We start from the raw sequence: 20,406 nt of genomic DNA, 5'->3' as shown, positions 1-20,406 counted from the left end.
AATAAGATATAGATTAGATCGAGTTTGACACAAAACCATATAATAAACCTGAAATATCGAACACATATTTGTCATCCTCACCAAAGATTTTTTTTGTGTGCATAAATTGTCCAAAAATTTCAAGCTACTTAAGTAATTATCTTACACGGGAAAAACGGCTACATTATCATTATGAGCAGCAAATTTTACAGCTAACACATCATAAGGTACATACATAGCACACAAGATGGCAGTAGTTCTATACAACATTTAGAGACTCGGCTAATGTCTTCCTCACAGAAGAAGATTTGGCTACAGCAATGGAATCAGAAATAGAATTCATCCATCACCATCTTCCTGCACTTTCAGGAACTAGTAGTCAGTAGCAAAATATACATCAACACTTGCCAGCCCAAACATTTCATAGCTTAGAAGTTTTGATCATCTTCCTAACTAGAATAGATGACCACTTCAGTAGTTGAGTTATTGCGGCTAATTCCGCCAGGCCAGCAGTGTATTAGCTTCTCTCAAACTTCTCGCCCTTCGGTAATCAATTTCTGCATCTGAGAATGATTGGCCCGGATGAGGTCGCTTGCGAACATGGTCGTCTGAGGTCCTCGAGTCGGCCTTCTCTGCCCCAACATAAAAGATGTGTTTTGGAGCTGGACAGCATAAAAGATGAGCAGCGCTCATGACATTTAGAACAGGAACTCGAAAGAAAATGATGCAGAAGACGTGTGATTCTGAACACATCTGATGTCGAGATGGTCTTGACAACAGCAGCTATTAGGAAAGCCTAGCATGATGGTTTGATATAAATGCACTAGAATATCGACTCCAATGAAATTGTCATTACCTGCATGTATATTGTTCTGGTTAGACTTGCAATCAGAAGTTGGTTGCTTCGGGCCCATAGGATCCAGCAAATCGGGTAGCTTTTTACCTTTATCATCTAACTCAGTAATGGGGCACTGCTCCTTTCCAGTTTTATTATTTGCAAATGGAGACATGGTGAAGGACTCATCAAGTGGATCAGGTAGCTCCACGTGGTTCTGCGTTGTGATGATTTCATCTGCACTGAATCCAAATGATGCTCTATAGGCTTCAATCTCTTCCACATCTTGTTTGCATGTTTTGTTATGTCTGTTGCCGCCAATGGAGTATCCATCAGCTTCCCTGGAAATACTAAGCCTCCCTCCAGCATGGGGAAATGATTGCTGTGCCTGGTCCAAATGAAACTGTGCAGATGTTGCAGGATAAAAGAAGCTGGAATCAGGACACAATATGAAATTTCTGGTTGTAGCTGAATCAAGTCCAAACAGCTTCGATGACCCATTCCTGAAACAGGGAGAGTCACGTGCAGATGCAGAAGCATCCCACTGCATGGGAATATCCCGTTCAGGAAAAGGTGAAGATAGCCCGGTTCTTGGAGTTCCTGAGGCTGGTGATATAAGGCTGCTCGAAGGACTTCCAGGATAAAGTGGATAAGTGACCTGGAGATCGCTACCAACCCCATAGCTGGATGGCGAATAAGGTAGTCCATTCTCTTTCCCAGAACTTCTAATATCCAGAGATGATGACAGAAACCTTGCAAAAGGCACGTCTGGTGACGAGGGAGTTGTAAGGTGAGCAAGCTCGGGTGGAGGGGTTAGTGGAGCAGTTGATGGCTCAGTTGTAAAAGTAGAGAAAACAGGAGGTGAGACCAGCTGAGTTTCATGAGCATACGGTCCAGGTGCAAACATGGCCGAGGACGGTCCTCCAGGAGAATTGGCTGATATTGATAAGAAACAGTTGGGTGATTGGGCTGTTGAGGGAAGTGCAGAGTTTATAAAAGATGCCGGAGATGAAGGAGGGGCAAGAACTGATAAGTTCACTGTTGTATTTTCATTAGAAATTCCAGCAGCTTGAAGCCCATTGGCACGAGTAGTTGATGCATTCCCATCTGGAGTACGGGATGCTGGAACAATTCGTTTCTTCCTTTTCTGAGATCCAAACCAGGAAAACATTCCACCGAAGCAGCCTTCCCATCTACTCTGCTAGCTCGAAGAAACAAACATGCATAAATTAAATACAATAAGTATAAATATGTGAAATGCAACTAGGCAACAAATATAAACTAAATTGATTATGTAGGACAGCATCCTAATGCAGGACAATCATAACTGGAAATACCATAAATGTTGACTGTCAAAAGAATAATCTCTTATTTACTTTGAGCAACGACATACTTACCCTAATTTGTTTTGCTTCATTATTCTGTTCTCTAACTGTAATATGTCTGGCTTATAGATCACTCAATATAATTTAGTTTTATGGTATAGCAAATATTTAGCATAAATTGGTTTTACTTCGTGGCATGAATTACATATGTGCACTTCATTAAATTAAGTTATAGATTTTATTTTTTCTTAATCAAGAATATTTTAGCATCATAGATATGCATAAATACCATGAAAATGCTGACCAATCAGCTCCATGTTATAGCAAGTTTCACCTATTGGTCCATGTTCTTTTCCACGTTTATTGAGGTCCAACCCTTATAAAGTCAGAAATTATGGAGACAACAATTATGATAAAACCTTTTCAAGATCCCGAGCAACAAACAGATCAAAACAATCAAAAAAGAAGAAAAGCCATAGAAAGAAAAGGAGAAAACATATGATGGATGGCGAGAAAGCAAAGGATATGGTGACCAAAAGAACAAACCTAACTTGAAGAAAATATTTTAAATGACGGAACTCAGATGTATCCATATCACATTGCATAGAAAGCATCAAAATCATGAAAAGAAACATACTACTTGCATTTTTAAATGGATAAACAGGTTGCCGTTGTGATAGGACTCTTAGAATCATTTAAAGGTTTTCTCCAGTGGACCTGAGTGCTGAACCACATTTTGAAAAACTAACTAATCAGGACACAACTAAATTCTCATTATTAAGATTTAGGGATAGAATATGTTTGTTTGTGTAGATGATGTGAACTTGTGGAGCCTTTGGTCTCGAAGGAGAATAAAGTAATTAGATCTGAACAGTTTAGTTTATGGAGTTATTCAGTCTAATTATCCACAAATATCAAGGATGATTCAGTTAAAACAAGGGTGGCCCAGTAGACGAGGCAGACTTACCCCTAAAAATTATATGTATTATGACAAATATACATTAGTGTCTGCTGTTAGTAAAATCAGCAAGAGGGATAGGAATGCTGCACTCAGGAAACAACACTCCAATCCTCTTCTTAAGGACAGAGTCAAGCCAATCAATCTTCTACATGAGAAAAAAGTAGGTGATTCATGTGACAAATCCAAGAGGCCAAGTCTGGACTATGGAATGTAACAAATGGTAATGTTGTAAAGGGTTCCTATCAGTAAGCAAAATTTGAAAGTATATGTCCTAGTCACTAAGAGCAAACATTGTCAATTCATTCAACACTAAGACACATTAATCTGAAAAATTGCAGACTAGTGCATAAGGCTCCCACCAATGCAGCTCTCAGGTGGACTAATGTAGGTATCATCACCTCTGCATGTGAACAGTTGTTACGATGGTTAAAACCTTATAAGGTTTGTGATAAAAATTACCAGGGTTCGAGTTGCGAAAACATTCATTTTTCCTGTAGGGGTAAGACTATGTACATCAATAATGATGTTACATATTGGATTTAATTCATAAAATCATCACATGATGAAAAAAGAGAAAGCAAATAAAAATGAGAACCAATACAAGTTTCCTAATCCATGCCGGTTAAAGCACACAAAAATTAATCGATTATAATACAATTAGATGAAAAGGAATTGAAGCATAAGACATTTTTCATACAGTTGTTAGGTGGAACCATCTTGTTCACTGTTTTCTTGTATTACCAGGAAAGTATAATTGGTAATGCTTCCATAAAAGCCAAACAAAAATTTGTACCCCAACCTACCTCATCTACCATATAATTTGAATATCTTGACACTAGAAGGCTGCAAATCTGGACATTGGATGAAAGGGTAAAAAGCCTTAGATGATTAAAGCAAAGTACAAAGGTTCTTTTTAGTTTTCTGGCGGACTAAGCACATAGCTCAGTTGATTAGTTAGGATTGTGAAGCAGATGCTACCCATCAATTCATACAGGAGAAGTTGGCCTTCATAAAACATTACAATATGTATATCAGGATATCAAATTACATACAAACCTACAATGGAGAAACTAAAACATGGTGAGTTAATTTATCAAATCATCGCAATATCCAATGCAAGGACAGTGTTTTCCATTAAAAGATCATATTTATGAAAGAAGTTTTGTTGATCCAAAACAAAACATCAAATGGAAATTGGTCAACAAAAATGTTTTCCAGACTCTCAAGTGGAAATTAACTAACAGGAAGCAGGAGTATGAAGACCCAAGACTGGAGGTAAAACCTGACATTATTTCGTTCAAAAGATTAACATAGATAGGATCCCTGAAGAGCCTTCCATTGATCACCTTATCAAGAAATCAGATGTCAGTTTCATAAATCCCACCACCAAAACCCCAGTTTATGTTCTTTTAGTTCTTAAGAACGTATTTTCCAAAAGAAAGGGCAGTATTAGGGTAGATGATGCCAAAAAGACGCCTCATCCAAACAAACGAGCCAATTTGGTACATCGAAACCCTAGATCTGACCACAACGAAACAACGGAGGCCGCCATGGGGTCTCCGATTCTTTTCCCTAACACTGCAATCGCTACAAATCTAAATCTAAAATGCATGAAGAGTCGCAGTACACCAAGGAATTCACTTGTAAAGAGAGGTAGACCAAGCTGGAAGACAAAAAATCGAGAGAGCTAAAGATGTGCAAGGGGAGAGTAGGGCGAAGAGCAGCAGACATACCCTCTCCTGAGGACCTAGCCTCGGCTCCACGGAGCCAATGGCAGTGGCCGCCAGGGCGCTGATGGACGGCGCCGCCTCCCCACCGCCGCCTCCGACCCCGTTGCTGCCTTCTCCACCGCCATTTCCTGCCATTGTTAACCGCTGACTCACTGCTCCAGTTGCTCCAGTAGATCAGAGATTCCTTGGAAGAAGAGGAGGAGGAGGAGGAGGACTCCCAGGTGGAGAAGGGGCAGCAGCAAGAAGAAAGGATTCTGCTTTGCTTCGGTTTTTGTTCCCGTTTAAGTGAGGAGCGAGCAAGTGAAGCAGCACAAATGCCCGCGGGGCCCTCCGTCCCCCTCTCTCTGCTCACTCCTCGCCTGCTGTGTGCTCCCACCGCCTTCATCCACCTCTCACTGCACCTCTATGTAAGCACTGCCTCTCTCTCTCTCGCTCTCTCTCTCTCTCTCACTCTCTCTATCTTCGTGCAGGTGCAGCCTTTTTCCATCCATCTTTTCTTTTCTCTTTTCTGGCCCTTCTTTTCCCTTTTTCTTTTTGTTTCTTTCTCTTTCTTTGCGTCCTCCCTCCCTCAACAGTCTTCTTGTGTTGCTTACAGGTGTGAGCAAGAGATGCGTGAGGCAAGAGAGAGGGGGTGTAAGTGAGGGTGGGTTGTCGAGTGTCTATCATAATTCATATCATGGGATCTATAACGTGATATTACCAGCTTCCGCTGAAGCTATACATTCCCTTACCTTCAATCGTGCCCCGCCGAAAATACCCACTTACGATTGGACGAGTCGGACACACGTGGAACCCTGTCACCGATTGCAAGAACATGGACCACGTGCTCTCTCCTTTCTATTAATTAGGACCCGACGTCGAACACTACGAAGGCCTTCCTCTCTCTTCTTCTCCCTATGAGTCGACCGTACGACGATGTTATCGATCAACACACCGCCGTTGAACTCGACGTCACGCTACGCTCTCGGTGAGCCAGCCTCATCATTCGGATGAGGAGTAGGAGGAGGACGGGGAGAGAATGGCCGCCGCCGCCGCTGCCGCAGCAGTCGTTCCAACTACCCCCATCTATACATCCATCTTCCGCCTGCTCCTCCGGTGCACGGAGCAGAAGAATGTCGCGCGGGGGAGCACTCTCCACGCCTACGCCCTCAAATCAGGCTCCTGGGCCGACGTCTTCCTCAGCAACAGCATTGTGGTCATGTACGCCAAGTGCGACAAGCTGCCTCGCGCCGCCGCGGCTTTCGAGGACATGGGCGCCGGCAGAGACGTCGTCTCCTGGAATTCCCTCATCAACGCCTACTCGCAGCTTGGCCCCCATGGCTCCCCTACCGCCTTTCACCTCTTCAGGAGGATGAGGGCCGAAGGCGGCGTGCATGTCCTTCCCAATTGCTTCACTTTCGCGGGTGTATTCACGGCCGCCTCCCATTCGCCCGGCGCGAGCGGGTACGGACGAGAGGCTCATTGCGTCGCCATCAAGACGGCGAACTGCGACGATGTCTTCGTAGGCAGCTCTTTGCTGAACATGTACTGTAAGCTGGAATGCATTACAGACGCACGCAAGGTGTTCGACAGGATGCCCCATAAAAATGCCGTCTCTTGGGCGGCCATGATCTCTGGCTACGCGGTCGACAAGGCCGGGTTGGAGGCCTTTGAGCTGTTTAGACTTATGTTGGAAGCAGGTGAGTGTGGCACCAACGAGTTTGTGTTCACCGGTGTTCTTAGTGCCTTGAGTGCTCCTGGGTTCCTCGAGATGGGTCAGCAAGTTCATTGTCTTGCCATTAGGAACGGTATATTGTCCTTTGTCTCGGTTGAGAATTCTCTTGTCACCATGTACGCGAAATGTGAATGCATGGATGATGCACGACTCATGTTCGAATCATCGGCAGGCAAGAACTCCATCACATGGTCTGCGATGATCACTGGGTATGCACAGAATGGTGCCTCCAGGAAGGCTTTATCTTTTTTCCTGAAGATGCAAATGGCAGGGTTCATGCCCAGTGAGTTCACGTTTGTTGGGTTCCTCAATGCTTGCAGTGATGTAATGGCCCTAGTTGAAGGGAAACAAGCTCATGCCTTTTTGCTGAAGGTGGGATTTGAGCTTCAAGCCTACGTGAAAAGCGCACTGGTTGATATGTATGCTAAATGCAGTTGTATTGATGATGCCAGAAAAGGATTTGATGGGTTGCACGATGCTGATGTTGTGCTGTGGACCTCGATGATAGGAGGGTATGTGCAGAATGGAGAGCATGAAGAGGCTCTAGCATTATATGGAAGCATGAGAAAAGAGAGTATTTTGCCTAGTAATCTTACTGTGGCTACCGTTCTTAGAGCATGTGCTAGCCTTGCTGCTCTGAAACAAGGGAAGCAAATTCATGCCTGTTCTCTTAAGTATGGATTCAGTTTGGGGATTCCAATTGGTAGTGCTCTATCTACCATGTATGCAAAATGTGGTAATCTTGAAGATTGCAGCGTTGTCTTCAGAAGAATGCCTCAGAGGGATGTTGTTGCATGGAATTCGATTATATCAGGATTTTCTCAAAATGGACGTGGATTTGATGCCTTGAACCTCTTTGAGGAGATGAAGAAAGAGGGCACAGAACCAGATCATGTCACATTCGTCAACCTCCTCAGTTCCTGCAGTCATGTTGGGCTAGTTGAAAGAGGTTGGAGTTACTTAAGGTCAATGCTTAATGACTACGGACTAGTTCCACTGATAGAGCATTATGCTTGCATGGTCGACATTCTCAGTCGAGCTGGGTTGTTCAAGGAAGCTAAAGACTTCATAGAATCAGTTCCAATCAATCATGGAACATGTCTTTGGCGGATAGTACTAGGGGCCTGTCACAACTATCGGAACTTTGAAATTGGTGCATATGCTGGAGAGAGGCTCATGGAACTTGGCTCACAGGACTCTTCTGCTTATATTCTGTTGGCAAATATATATGCCGCCTGGAGTCGGTGGAATGATGTGGAACGAATTAGAGGATTGATGAGGCTCCGAGGAGTAGACAAGGACCCTGGATGCAGTTGGGTTGAATTGTATAATACAGTTCATGTTTTTGTTGCTAGGGAGCTGCAGCACCCTGAGATAGAGGACATATATGCAGAATTGAGAAGACTAATTAAAAACATGAAGGATGAAGGCTATCGTCCTGCTTCACGATCACCATGTCATGATTATCTAGAATCAGAAATAAAATTTCAGACTGAAGAAGCGTCGCAATTGATAGCATCTGCTCTTTCTTGACCCTCATGAATCAAATGATTTCCCTATGCTGGATTCTAACAAGCGGAACAGGTATATAATTATAGCCACACCATTCAAACTTTGACTTTTAGTGCCAAGTCTTCAACCACATATTTACATTATTACTTGGGATCATCTAGAACAACTGGAGCATGGGCAGGTGTTGAATTATTCTGGTTGTAGAATGTTGGCTTCACACATTTGACATGATGATAATAGGAACATTTGTTTTAAATTTGCTTCTGGAGATCTTAGAGCATACACAAATTTGTTTTTGTAATTTATTGAACAATATTGATAATGAAGTGCATAGATGATTAAATTTGTTTTTGAAATAATCTATCATGCATAGATGATTAGATTCAAACAATTTCACAACAGCTACTCTTAATATGCATGTGGATGAACTTTGTCATTCTTGTTCATCATGTCAATTGTGTGATTAAATCATTTGTGGATTCTCTTTTTGCTGAATTTGATGAACAGAGGATCATATATTTTGTACTTATCATCATTTCCTTGCCTTCCAAGTCTTAAACTGACATGCAACACTCTAAAAGATGATGTGAAACTAAAGCTCATTGATCTTTGGGATCAATTTGATAAGTGAAGCCATGAAGGCATAGATGATCAGATTGTGATAAATAGCTACTCAATACTTTTTCCTATATATGAGAATCAAATTTTCCTGTCATTCTTCTCATTTACCTAACTATGCAGTTAAAGTGTTTTGTGTACTCTATTACCTTAGTTAACAGAAGTACGGAATGTAATTTGTACACTAATAAGTGTTTTAACGCAAAAAAAAAAATCAGGAATATGATAATTGTAATCACACCACATTCTTGGAGCTAATTGATCTAAGGAATATTTTAGGATGCTCATGGTAGTAACTGTTACTTCACTTTATTCTTTCTTATGAGGCTTATCCTTACACATAGGCTATTAAAAACCATCAGTATCAAGCGATGTCAGGTGTCAATCTTTCTTCTTATTGTTATTCTAAATTCTGTTTGATGCAGATTTTTTTTCTACAATATCTCCTTCCAGCGAATTTTTTGAAAAAGAAACTCCAATTTTTGAGAAATTCCTAAGCATCCTAACTTTTACTCCTCTGCCGTTGCACAAGCGGGCAGCATCCCTTGTGCTGCCTCCGCTATCACCTCCCACTCCCTTCAGCCTTATTAGACTCATCGTCGCCTCCGTTATTAGCGCTCGCTAGACCCATTGTCTCGTCTTGGTTGTCCTTACCTGTTACACAGGTAGCCAGTATTATTTGTGTCATCTTTGCCACCGCCTCCCCTCTCACCTTAACTCATTGAACTTGTCACCACTTTCATCTTTGCCGTTGGCCTTTGTCAAACTCATTGCCTCGCTAGTGTCCCCTACATCACATCTACTATTGCCTCCCCTCTTGGCTCTCGTCAGACCTATCACCTCACCCTTGCTATCCTCCCTCACTATATAGGTGGCTAGCGTGACTTGTGTTGCCTCCGCCACAGCCTCCCATCCTCTCTACCTTATCAAACCTGTTATTGCCTATGCCCTTGGACGTTACCTCGCCCTCGTCATCCTTGTCATTGCACATGTGGCTAGTATTATCGTCTATGGCCCTCGCACGAGGAAGGTGGGGGAGCAAGGGCTGTCGTCACCTTGGCATAGGATTAGAGCCAAAATTATCTTTTCAGTGCTCCATACCAATTTATCAAAGATAATGATTTTTCTAAGAAATTCGTTATCTTTTTTTACGTCTTCAGCATTTTGTAATTTAGTTGAGGTATGTCCATGACAAGCAAAGTGTGCTTTAGGCATATTTGTTTTCTCTAATTAGCATGTAAGATTAGCTTGACTATGCTCCCAAACTCTTTTTATGTATCCATAATAAGGTTCATACAGCTTTCAATCTTCCTTGAACTTTTTAATGAACATTTCAGTTTTTTTTTTGGGTAGATCAACATGATCTTGATTTGGTTGAGAGTCTGATGCATCATACATTTCAATCCCGAAACCATGTTGGGAACTTGAAAGATCTTGCAAAGCATTTAAAGTATTAATAGACGCGAAAACCCTGAATAATCTACCACTAAATGAAAAGAAGTGCCACCAACTGTTTCATTCAATCAGTATCCCTTCCTTTGTACAAACGAACATGAAGGGCCCAATGTCAACTCATGGGCTTTAAAACATGCAAATGCAAGTAGTCAATTACTCTTCTTCAAGAGCGATATATATATATATATATATATATATATATATATATATATATTGGTAGAAAAAAGAAATGAATCAAGTCAAACAGAAGAAAAGAATCATTTTTTCCCCTTTTGTCTTGAGGAAAATTAGAATCAGAGCTGCTGCAGCAGCAGCAGCATCTGCTGCTGGTGGTGGTAACTTGGGTGGTGTTGTCTGCTACCGCCAGCCGAGACGTAGAAGGCGGCCATCAGATCCCGGAGCTCCATGTAGTGGACGGCGGGGTCGCTGCTCCTCAGCAGATCGAGCAAGTACAGAAAGAAGTCGATGTCGCAGGCGATCCGCAGCGCCCCCTCGTACGAGTACCCGAACTCTGGCACCGACAGCCGCAGCAGGTCCTCCAACAGCGGGTGGTTGAGGTAGTTCGCCTCCACCTCCAGCCTCCGCGCCGCCGCCGCCTCCGTGCCCACGCACACCCATATGTGGCCCTCCAGTAGCCCGCTCCGGAAGTTCCTGCCGCCGCAGGCTAAAAACTTCTTCACCAAACCCGTCATGCCGATCGCCATTTGCTTGTCAAAGGTGCCTTTCGCTATTAGACTATGCTGATGTTGATGAGTGGAGGAGGGAGGAGGTGTTGAGCGTTTTATAAAGGCAGCCGGTCAGCATGCAAATGATGTGTCTTTTCTCATTCACACCGGTGATCCGAATACGCTGCATGTTCCAGTAATGAATGTTGCAGATATCCCTTGATTTTTTTCGCGTACACACGCAAACTGCTGTTGACACAAAGCCTTCAGCTTTAAGGTGGTCTGAGCCGACGTACGATCGAGCTATTCTGATTCCATCACACTGTTATCTTCCACAGTTAACTGAAGGCCAAGAACAAATCAAGCTTGGTGTCGTCCTCTGAAATGTATAACATGAACGCCACATGTAGTCTTGTGCTGCTGCCTCGTCGAGGCACATCCACGAAGGTAGCGGTTGACTGTTGGGAATCGCTCTGCTTCTACACGAAATTAAAAGGATTTCAGATCCAGATTTATGTAAAGCCAACATATCTGACGAATATAGTTCCCTTACCCATTAATCTATGGATATTTCTTCCAGCCTCGATGTTTAGATATGAGTATCTATCATGTGGGTGGGGGGCATGCATGACAGTTGAGGCTTGACTTCGCGTGGTGCTGTAGCCGCGGAATAAAGGAGGGAAGCACATGGGATATGGGTTGGAGACGAAGGCTTTGGAATTTTTAAGTGGAGGAAAGCGTGTTAAGCTCATAGAGATGGAGAGAGGAGAGGAGAGGTGAGGAGAGATCCAACAACACATGAGATGGCCGTGGCGGACGGTGGTGCTATTATTGTTTAGTTGGGTACGCGGTGCGAAGAACCAACGCAATGATGTGCTGCGATCCCCACCTATCCATCTTTCATCTCTTCCCATCTCATCAACATGCGGATGGATGAAAACAAGCAGTAGCAGAAAGACAATTACCAAAGGGAACTTTGGGACGAACTTTGGATCTTGCAGATAGTGGGGAAGGTAATGAACCACCAGTCTGGGCTGAGCTCCATGAACACAATGCAGCTTACTACCCATTAAGTGTAGGCTTTTAAGGAAATGAACAAATGCTCCCTCTACATTTATTTACACTGTACATATACTACATATCATACAATGAAATGAAGCTCATTTCCTGTAATTGGTGGGCAATCTGTTGGAGAAAGGCGAAAGATGAATGGACCGACGAGGTTCATCTGAGTTATACTAAGTGCAAATGTCGCTCGGTGGAGTCGACGGTCAAACCATGCAAGTAAACGTTTTCTTTGTCGTTAGTTGACCTTTCATTCCTCGTCAACTCGTTAAAGATGATAAGCAGATAGTGCCAGATTATGCGATCATACTTAACCTAAGTTATGGGATTCTCATTAAGATTATCCAACAAAGTATAGTTATTGTTACCAATGGATTCTCATAAATTACTTTCTATATACACTTTGTTTTAGGGATCTATATGCGTAGAAAATAACATAAGATTATAAGATCCCTCACACACACGTACACAAGGAAGCCGCAAACGAAAAAGGCGTCGTCGTTGTTTTAATCGACGGACTGTCGTCTGTTGGCGACGGTGTAGTGAAAGGTCAAAACCTACTGTGGTCACCGGTCTTGTCAAATGTTGTTGCTGTGCAATGGCAGCATATGCGGCAGTCGCTGGATGCTAAGGCTGTCCACGGCGGTGAAGCAAAAGTGCGACGGACGGCGGTGTTCATAGGTTGCTGGCCCTGCGATGGGTAGCGGCAGCGCTCTGGAGGGCGGCGGCGTTCCTTGGTTGCCGGCCCTGCCGTTTGCAGCGGCTGCACATGCAGCGGGAGTGTTCTGTGTGGTAACACAGGAGTGCAGCAGCTGGGCGTCACTCCCAGTGTTCACGACGGTGGAACTTAGCGGAAGTTGCAGCATACAGACCGGCAGCGCCAGGATATTCGCTGCTGGATTGGTGGGTAGCCGACCGCGGTATGGAGGTCGTGATGCGGCAGCGGTGGGCGGGCTATGTCGCGCGGCCATGGTGGCTATGCACGACTGTCGGTAGGCTGCGTCGCGTGGCTATGGTGGTTATGCACGGCGGTCGGCGAGCTGCGTCGCGTGGCTATGGTGGCTGTGCACGGCAGTTGACAGGCGACGGCACTGCTGCGTCGTCGGACAACGTTGGTTAACGTCTGAGATTGGCTACCGGTGAGAAGCGTGCGACAGTAGCCACGGGCGGACCAGTTGGGGACGTCGCGCGAATTAGATGTTAGCTTAGTATTTGGACTATCGTGATTTTTTATTTAAAAAAAATTATATTAAAATATTTATAGTTCTGAAAAAAATAAACATTTTTATTTATGTGTAAAAGTAATAGAAAAAAATAATCTTAATATTCCTTTCATTTCTATCAATTTTACATGTCAATAGATAATTTTAATATTTCAAATAAAAAAAAATTGAAATATTTTTTTTATCCATGACTTTTGTGTCGATTGTGATGTCATGCATTATGTAATAAACATTCGTTAATGCAATTGACATTCGGACAAATAAGTTTATTTATTTTACTTTTAATACTATAAAGATCTTAATGTAAATTTTTTAAGTATAAAATTAATAATCTTAATAGGATCAAAGAAAAAAAATTGATAATATGTAATTATCCCATTTCTATAATGGTTGAGTGGTCTCAGTTGAAGCGATTTCATAGTCTCTTCGCTGTCGACTTTTTCCACTTGAATCTGTTGCTGGTATTGCTGCTGCTCTCTTCTCGATCGATCTGCGGAGATTGGAGAAGGGCTGCTAGAGATTTTGACCAACTTTAGCCCAAATTAGATTTTGACTTTGATTAGATTTGGGCCTCTAGATTTTGATTGGTTTTTAGATTTTGATGAGCTAAAATCTAATTTGACCTATTTTGACCTTGGCCAACTTTAATTTTGATTCAATCGAAAAGATGACTTAAGTCAACATTAAATTTTGATGGAATCTTGTTTTGACCTCAATCAACCCTAATTTTGACAAGTTTGATTGAGTGGGCTAGATATTAGGCCCAATTTGGATGGTTTGGCTATCTGATTTGGATGGTGAAAAAAAAATATTCCTTATGTTATATCTATTTAAGGATGGGTTCAACGATCAATCTTTAGTAAAATTGAAAAATCTTCTTACTTCTTAGGAATCTCTTGCTCTAACATGAGTTTTTATTTCAGGGGAGATAGAAATGCTCTTTTTACAAATAAGAAAAAAAGATAATGATAATGATAAGAAGAAAGAAAGACGATGCTAACAACAAACAAGAGTCTTCTTCAAATAATAGTGCATATCGAAAGAATATTAAGTGTTATAGGTATAACAAATTAGGTCATATAAAAAAAAATTATTATGTGAAGATTAAAAGAGGAAACATTATAAATAAAGAAGGTTGTTCTAATGTTTCTAATGAAGATTGAGGCAAGTGTTTTATAGCCCATGATATCTATCAATTTCAAATATGATTGGATTGTTGATTTAGGATGTGATCATCATCTCATTGATAATGGTATGAAATTCATTGATCTTCGTCAATATAAAGGTAATGATGTAATTATCACAATAGATAATACTATTCACTAAGTGAAAACGGAAGGTGCCATCATAATCTTAGATAAAGATGATGATATTATTATATTAAACAGTGTATCATATTCCAGGTATAAAGAAAAGTCTCTTCTCTATTGCAAATACAGTTGATGCTAGAAATTATATTCTTTTTTATCCTAATAAAGTTAAGTTTCTTCGTAATATAAAAGAATTAAATATAGATGTAGTATATATTAGTAAAAGGGTCAAAGATTTATATATTTTATCAACGTCAACCTCTTATATTGATAAAACGAGTACAAATGATGGTGCATCAATCTAGCTTGTTAGACTTGATCATATAAATTTTCTTATATTAAAAATTATGTTGTAGAAAAATTTACTAAATGATCTTCCCAATCTTACTTCTTTTAGTAGTGATGAAGTTTGTGAAGTTTGTCAATATGACAAAGGACATAAATAACCTTTTGATAGATCATTTACAAGAAGTATAAATTCTTTTTGGAGCTTATTGATCTAATGGGCCTTACTCAAACATTATCTTATTCAAGTTCTCGTTATATGATTTTAGAACGTTCACTTAAGTCTATTTTGTGAAGGAAAAATTAAAAGTTTTTTTAAAATTTCAAGAGTTCAAGTTAATTGTTGAAATTGCTCTTGAAAGAAAAATTAAAAGATTTTACACCGATAGAGAGAACATTTTTGATAAATTCTTCTCTATTTGTAAAGTGTATTGCATCAAAAGAGAATTTACATATGTAAATACACCACAACAAAGTAGTATGGTTGAATGAAAGATTTGACATCTTGTGAAGGCTTGTAAGTGTTGCCTTCGTATAAAAAATTTACCAAAAGTTTTATGGGCAGAAAGTATGACAAATGTAATTTATGTTATTAATCAAATTCTTTTTAGTTTAATCAATCTGAAGTCTCTATATAAGCTTATGTTTGGTGAGAACCAAATGTTAAACATTTCAGAGTATTTAGTTTTTCATGCTATGTTCACATATTAGATTAAAAAATATGCATTTTTATTGATGCTAAGATCAAGAAATATATTTTTATTGGCTTTGATGAAAGAAAGAAAAGTTAAAAATGTATGGATCCGCAAACACATAGGTATGTTATATCTCAAGATGTTATGTTTGATAAAGTTTCTTGTTATTATCCTTGTTATGTAAATTTTTTAAAATATCAATCACAATTTTTAAAACTTGTGGTTGAGTTTCTATCCACTAATACTTTTATAGATTTTGGCTCATCTTTCTTCCTCATCTGTATCTATTCTTGTTATTTTTTCATCATCAATAATGGAGCAAAGCGATATGAGGAATACTGATGTTCTTGAAGAGACAATTTTAACATTGAGAAGATAAAAAAAAAAATCAAACTAGCACGTTATAGAGATGGAGATAATGTAAGCATATGTCATTATTTCTTTTCTAAACTAATTGATGATCTTAAGCTTACTTGTTTTGATAAAGCTAAAGGTATTAAGGTGTAGGAGGATACCATGAATACAAAAATAAATGTTCTTCATAAAAATAAAATTTGAGATCTTATGTCAATGCTAGCAAATGTAGATCTAATTACTTACAAATGGGTCTATAAAGTGAAACGTAAGTCAGATCGAAGTATAGATTATTATAAGACTTGTTCTGAGGGGTTTTTTTTTTCAAAAATACAAAGAAGATTATAAAAAAAATCTTTAGTTCTATGGCCAAGATGATATATGTTAAGATGAAGATTGCTTTAGCAGCTAATCTTAAATGGAATTTTTGACAACTTGATATGAAGAATGCATTCATAGATGGTGAAATTAACAAGGATATTATTACCAGAGTATACTTTTATTTTTGAACTAAATTATATTTACGAGCTCAAGAAAGCTCTCTATGGATTAAAGCAAGCTCCGAGAACATGGTATAAAAATATTGTATAATACTTATATTTCTATAATTATATTTCTTCTTATTCAAATCATAACTTATTTATTGAAAAGTAACGAAATCTATATGTAAATGATATGATAATCACCAATAATGATAAAATAGAGATTTCAAAGCTGCGTGGTGATCTTCCTTTACGATAAAAGTCTTAGGAGAACTTAATATTTTTCTTGGTCTCGAGATGATGAATACAAACGAAGGTATATTTATCTCCCAAATAAGCTATATAAAGAAAATTATCGTAAGGTTTGGAATTAGTAAAAGTAAAAAGGTTTCTACTTCACTTGATGCAAATATAAAATTAAGTGGTAATGATGGGAAGATTCTTTTTGACCCTCGATCTTTTTGTGCTCTTATTAGGAGTCTCATATACTTAATAGTTATAAGACCATATATTACATTTTCAGTTGGTCTTATAACATTTTATGCTATCTTGATATAGCAAAGAGAATTTTAAAATATGTGAATTCTACCCTTGACTTGGGATTATTCTATAAGAATGACATACATCTTGAATTACATCATTATGCAGATGCTAATCTGGGAGGTGATTTGAATAATAGTAGATCGACTTCTGGCTATATATTTTTTATATGGTTCTGTTTACATCTCATGATGTAGTAAGAAACAACAGTTGGTCTCTCTTTATACAATCAAAGCAGAATATAAGGCTCCTCAATTACTGCTCAAGAATGTATATGGTTATGACATCTAATCGAAGATGTGTGCTGTCAAATTAACAAATCAACTATTTTATAGGGTGACAATCAAAGTACTTTAAAATTGGCTACAAATCTAATTTATCATGAACCAAGCATATCGAAATTAAACATCATTTTATTTGAGAAAATATGCTTCAAAGAGTTATTGAGGTCATGAAGATCAAAAGGAAAGAAAATAAAATGGATATTTTTATCAAATCTCTTTCCATATGACCATTTAAAGATCTTGGAAGCAAGCTAAGATCTATCTTCAAAAGTATACTTTTAGGAGAGAGTGTTAAGAAGTTCAAATATATTTTGAAAGTTCACAAATTAATATCTTACCTTTTAGATAAAGTTATAGGATAAGAAATTTCTAGTTTAAAAAGTTAAATTATATACTAAAAAATCTAAAATTAATATCTTATTTTTTAAATAAGATTAAATAGAATTACAGAGATTAGGGACTCTACAACGTTCTCATATCCATCGTACCAATCATACATCGTCGCACCCCCACCCCCTCACCCCATGCTTGTATCCATCATACCCATTATTAACCTTAGTGGAGAGAGTCACGAGCAAGGACTTTTACAATATGCTGAGGATAAAGGAAAAGGAGAGGGGAAAGAAGGCGAGGGCAATTGTATGATGCGAAAGTGGTCAAAGGAATGAGGGCGATGGGTGAGGGATAAGAAGGCTTATATATGGAGGTTGTCAAAGTGGACGAGGGTGGTGGGCAAAGAATGAGAGAATTTACGTATAAAAACTATCAAGGATGGAGGTATAAGGGACCAACAAAGAAGACGATAGCCGATGAGATAGATATAGAAACAAAATCAATTTTTATATAAAAATATTTTATAAAAAAATTTAAAAATAGAGTGCTCTTTAAAACTTTTTTTTTAATTAAAGATTTTTTTTAGTATTTACCCATTATTGTGAATGCTAAAATACAATAGGATATTATCCAAGTATAATTAGGGACGGAACTTAAAAGTACGCTTATAGTGAAGAAAGAAAAAGTGAAAAAGAGTGCTTTGTTAAGAGAGAGAAGACAACAACTATCTCTCCCCATCATCTCTGCTGTATTCGTATCCTTTTATTCTCTCTCAACTCATAATATTCCACCCTCAACAAGCATTCCTTCGAACGGTGTTACTTCCACGCCTCCTCCCACCCTGGGTTGCCCGGCCACCACCAATCTACCTCTTCTCATCCTGGTCGTTTGTTCCATTTCCATCCATTAACCTCAGCCATTCGCCGAGGGAAAATGAAGTGCACAGCCGGCCATAATACTTGTCCCCCCTCCCTTTGGTGCCGATGTCGAGGGCGGCGGTGTCCGAAAGCGAGGTGGCAACGCCCACGTCATGGGCAGCGTCACATGTCGGTCCCATATGTCGGTGAGATTGACTGGATTTGACCATCTATTATTTTCTTCTTCTTCCTGTCCTCTTTTCTCGGCCACGCCTGCAGCCGACAGCAGCAAGCCGATCTGAGCACGGTTTGCCAATCGAATCCTACACCCTCAACTCCTATTTCTCTGCATCACTCAAGAACCAGCTTCTTTACAGTTTCATACCCACGAAACACCGATCCTTCCCAAGTGAGAGGGGCTTCGGACAGGTCACTGGCAAAGTGTCCCAAATCTCCTCCACCTCAGCAGAAGTCAACGCAGAGGCCGAGAGATGGCAGTCCAAAAACATTACTAGTTGCTACAGTTCACAAAATTTTGGCATCTTGATGAAATCGTACGTGCAGCCTGTGATTTAATGCATGGCAGTGCGTATGCATTCCGTTCACTCAACTTAATGCCGTTTTGTTTGGGCTGCCACTGCCGACCACGCGTATAATATCTTTCCATGGTCCTCGACCGGGCTAAGTTGGTGAGGTCATACGTCACTGGAACAGTCACCCTAGTGGAGGTATCGTTTTCTCGTCACCAAAAGATCGCACCCACACGCTTCTTTTCTGATGTATGTTTTATTATTTAGATGGGTTAAGCTGATTAGAGATAGATATTAAGACGAAATAAAGAAATTTAAATTCATAATATGCTGTATTATGATGTTATCACCATGATAATTTTGATTGAAGTATCATAAATCTTAAAAGGTTTAATTTGTATTAATACTCTTGCTATGTCCATCAAAAACCTGCACCCCTCAATTCTTGGCCATCGCAACTACAAGTAGCGTTGAGAGAGAGAGAGAGAGAGAGAGAAGCGAAGGGCGAAAGGATGGAGGGGCAGTACTGCTTCACCTCCACCAACGACAAACCAAGAAAGCCGTCGCCGCCAGCGGCCGGGAAAAGGGCGGCAGCGGCAGTCGGGAGCGCAGGCGGTGGCGGTAAGGATAGGCCGTACAGAGGAGTCAGGATGCGAAAGTGGGGGAAGTGGGTAGCTGAGGTACGGGAGCCCAACAAGCGATCGCGGATTTGGCTGGGGTCCTACTCCACCGCGGTGGCCGCCGCCAGGGCCTACGACACCGCCGTCTATTACCTCAGGGGCCGTTCCGCCAGACTCAACTTCCCCGACGAGATCCTCTCTGATGACCCGGTGGTCGGAGGCGCCCCCATGTCGGCCGCGTTGATTCGGAAGAAGGCCACCGAGGTGGGCGCAAGAGTGGACGCACTCTGGATGGGTCTCATGTCACCAACGCCGCCGCAGCAGCAACAGCAACGACCACATAGGGAACACCATCAACACCGGCTTCAGTTTCAGCAGCAGCAGCAGCAGCCAACTCGGGCGGCTAAAAACCCTGATCTCAATCAGCAGCCGAGCCCCGAGAGCTCTGATGTGGACTAGAATACTAGTGTATGTATATGTGTTCTTCAGTCTTCATCAGCTTTTGGTCGGCCTGTTCGCCGATGATGAAGGTTAGCTCAGATCGAGAGTTATCTTTCTTTTACGTTTTTTCGTGTTTTTCTTTCTTGGTTTGTTCTTTGTTGGTCCGTCATCAAGAGAAGTGTAAGGATGAAGGTTAAGGTGGTTGACCAAATCCCAAGCCGATGTTAAAGAGTGTAGACAACAAGGGTGGTAGGGTTGGGTGGGTCGGAGGAGATGGATAAGATGTCGCTGTACATGACTTTAGATTGAGCTTGAAGAAAGCCAGAGGCAGGAAGGGTCAAACGGACATGATCAGCTCATCCACTTCAAATTGTTGTGGGTGGGGGCTCTTAAGGCTATAGCCGCTGTTGCTACTCTGTAGCAGCAGTATGTGTCTGTGGGGGATGGCGTACCTGCTCGCCCAACCCAACAGCGAAGCACATAATGGACCGTCTGATGTGGCGGGACCCTGATGCTGTGGCCTTTAAACACGTTGCTGTAGCACCAGGCACGTCGACGTCTGCTGCAAATCTCTGACGTGTGACTTCTTTTTT

General features: G+C 40.7%; 4 protein-coding genes across 6 annotated transcripts; 2 read left to right on the top strand and 2 right to left on the bottom strand.

Moving 5' to 3' along the window:
- Positions 1–148: 148 nt before the first annotated feature.
- On the bottom strand, positions 149–5,294 carry LOC103985518 (uncharacterized protein At1g76660). 3 transcript variants are annotated; one of them, XM_018826551.2, is made up of 3 exons: positions 4,834–5,292; positions 836–2,012; positions 149–611 (listed from the first exon to the last, which is right to left on the bottom strand). In XM_018826551.2, the coding sequence occupies exons 1-3, from the start codon at positions 4,963–4,965 to the stop codon at positions 472–474; spliced, it is 1,449 nt and encodes a 482-aa protein (XP_018682096.2). In that variant the 5' UTR covers positions 4,966–5,292; the 3' UTR covers positions 149–471. The 3 variants fall into 3 exon arrangements, with proteins under 3 accessions (XP_018682096.2, XP_009401517.2, XP_009401518.1); XM_009403242.3 differs by having other exon boundaries at positions 149–641; positions 4,834–5,286; XM_009403243.3 differs by lacking the exon at positions 149–611 and adding an exon at positions 648–835 and having other exon boundaries at positions 923–2,012; positions 4,834–5,294.
- Positions 5,295–5,571: 277 nt separating this feature from the next.
- Positions 5,572–8,457, top strand: LOC135638777 (pentatricopeptide repeat-containing protein At2g33680-like). The gene has a single exon (XM_065152161.1). The coding sequence runs from the start codon at positions 5,849–5,851 to the stop codon at positions 8,075–8,077; it is 2,229 nt and encodes a 742-aa protein (XP_065008233.1). The 5' UTR covers positions 5,572–5,848; the 3' UTR covers positions 8,078–8,457.
- A 1,709-nt stretch (positions 8,458–10,166) lies between these two features.
- Positions 10,167–11,232, bottom strand: LOC135637925 (auxin-responsive protein SAUR71-like). Its single transcript, XM_065150812.1, has one exon. The coding sequence runs from the start codon at positions 10,831–10,833 to the stop codon at positions 10,423–10,425; it is 411 nt and encodes a 136-aa protein (XP_065006884.1). The 5' UTR covers positions 10,834–11,232; the 3' UTR covers positions 10,167–10,422.
- A 7,947-nt stretch (positions 11,233–19,179) lies between these two features.
- Positions 19,180–19,934, top strand: LOC135637532 (ethylene-responsive transcription factor ERF011-like). Its single transcript, XM_065150101.1, has one exon. The coding sequence runs from the start codon at positions 19,265–19,267 to the stop codon at positions 19,829–19,831; it is 567 nt and encodes a 188-aa protein (XP_065006173.1). The 5' UTR covers positions 19,180–19,264; the 3' UTR covers positions 19,832–19,934.
- The last annotated feature ends 472 nt before the right edge of the window (positions 19,935–20,406 follow it).

Source organism: Musa acuminata, chromosome BXJ3-5 (genome assembly GCF_036884655.1).
Source record: "Musa acuminata AAA Group cultivar baxijiao chromosome BXJ3-5, Cavendish_Baxijiao_AAA, whole genome shotgun sequence".
In the NCBI taxonomy this organism is placed as follows: domain Eukaryota; kingdom Viridiplantae; phylum Streptophyta; class Magnoliopsida; order Zingiberales; family Musaceae; genus Musa; species Musa acuminata.
Note: the sequence above shows the minus strand (reverse complement) of the source record. Positions and strands in the feature narration are given on the sequence as shown.

Excerpts from the sequence above, each read along its gene's own strand:
- LOC103985518 (XM_009403242.3), bottom strand. The coding sequence starts at position 4,965 with ATGGCAGGAAATGGCGGTGGAGAAGGCAGCAACGGGGTCGGAGGCGGC. Across the intron at positions 2,013-4,833 it reads GGCTAGGTCCTCAGGAGAGG|AGTAGATGGGAAGGCTGCTT; the intron begins GTATGTCTGCTG and ends TCGAGCTAGCAG. Across the intron at positions 642-835 it reads CCAGAACAATATACATGCAG|CTCCAAAACACATCTTTTAT; the intron begins GTAATGACAATT and ends TATGCTGTCCAG.
- LOC135638777 (XM_065152161.1), top strand. The coding sequence starts at position 5,849 with ATGGCCGCCGCCGCCGCTGCCGCAGCAGTCGTTCCAACTACCCCCATC.
- LOC135637925 (XM_065150812.1), bottom strand. The coding sequence starts at position 10,833 with ATGGCGATCGGCATGACGGGTTTGGTGAAGAAGTTTTTAGCCTGCGGC.
- LOC135637532 (XM_065150101.1), top strand. The coding sequence starts at position 19,265 with ATGGAGGGGCAGTACTGCTTCACCTCCACCAACGACAAACCAAGAAAG.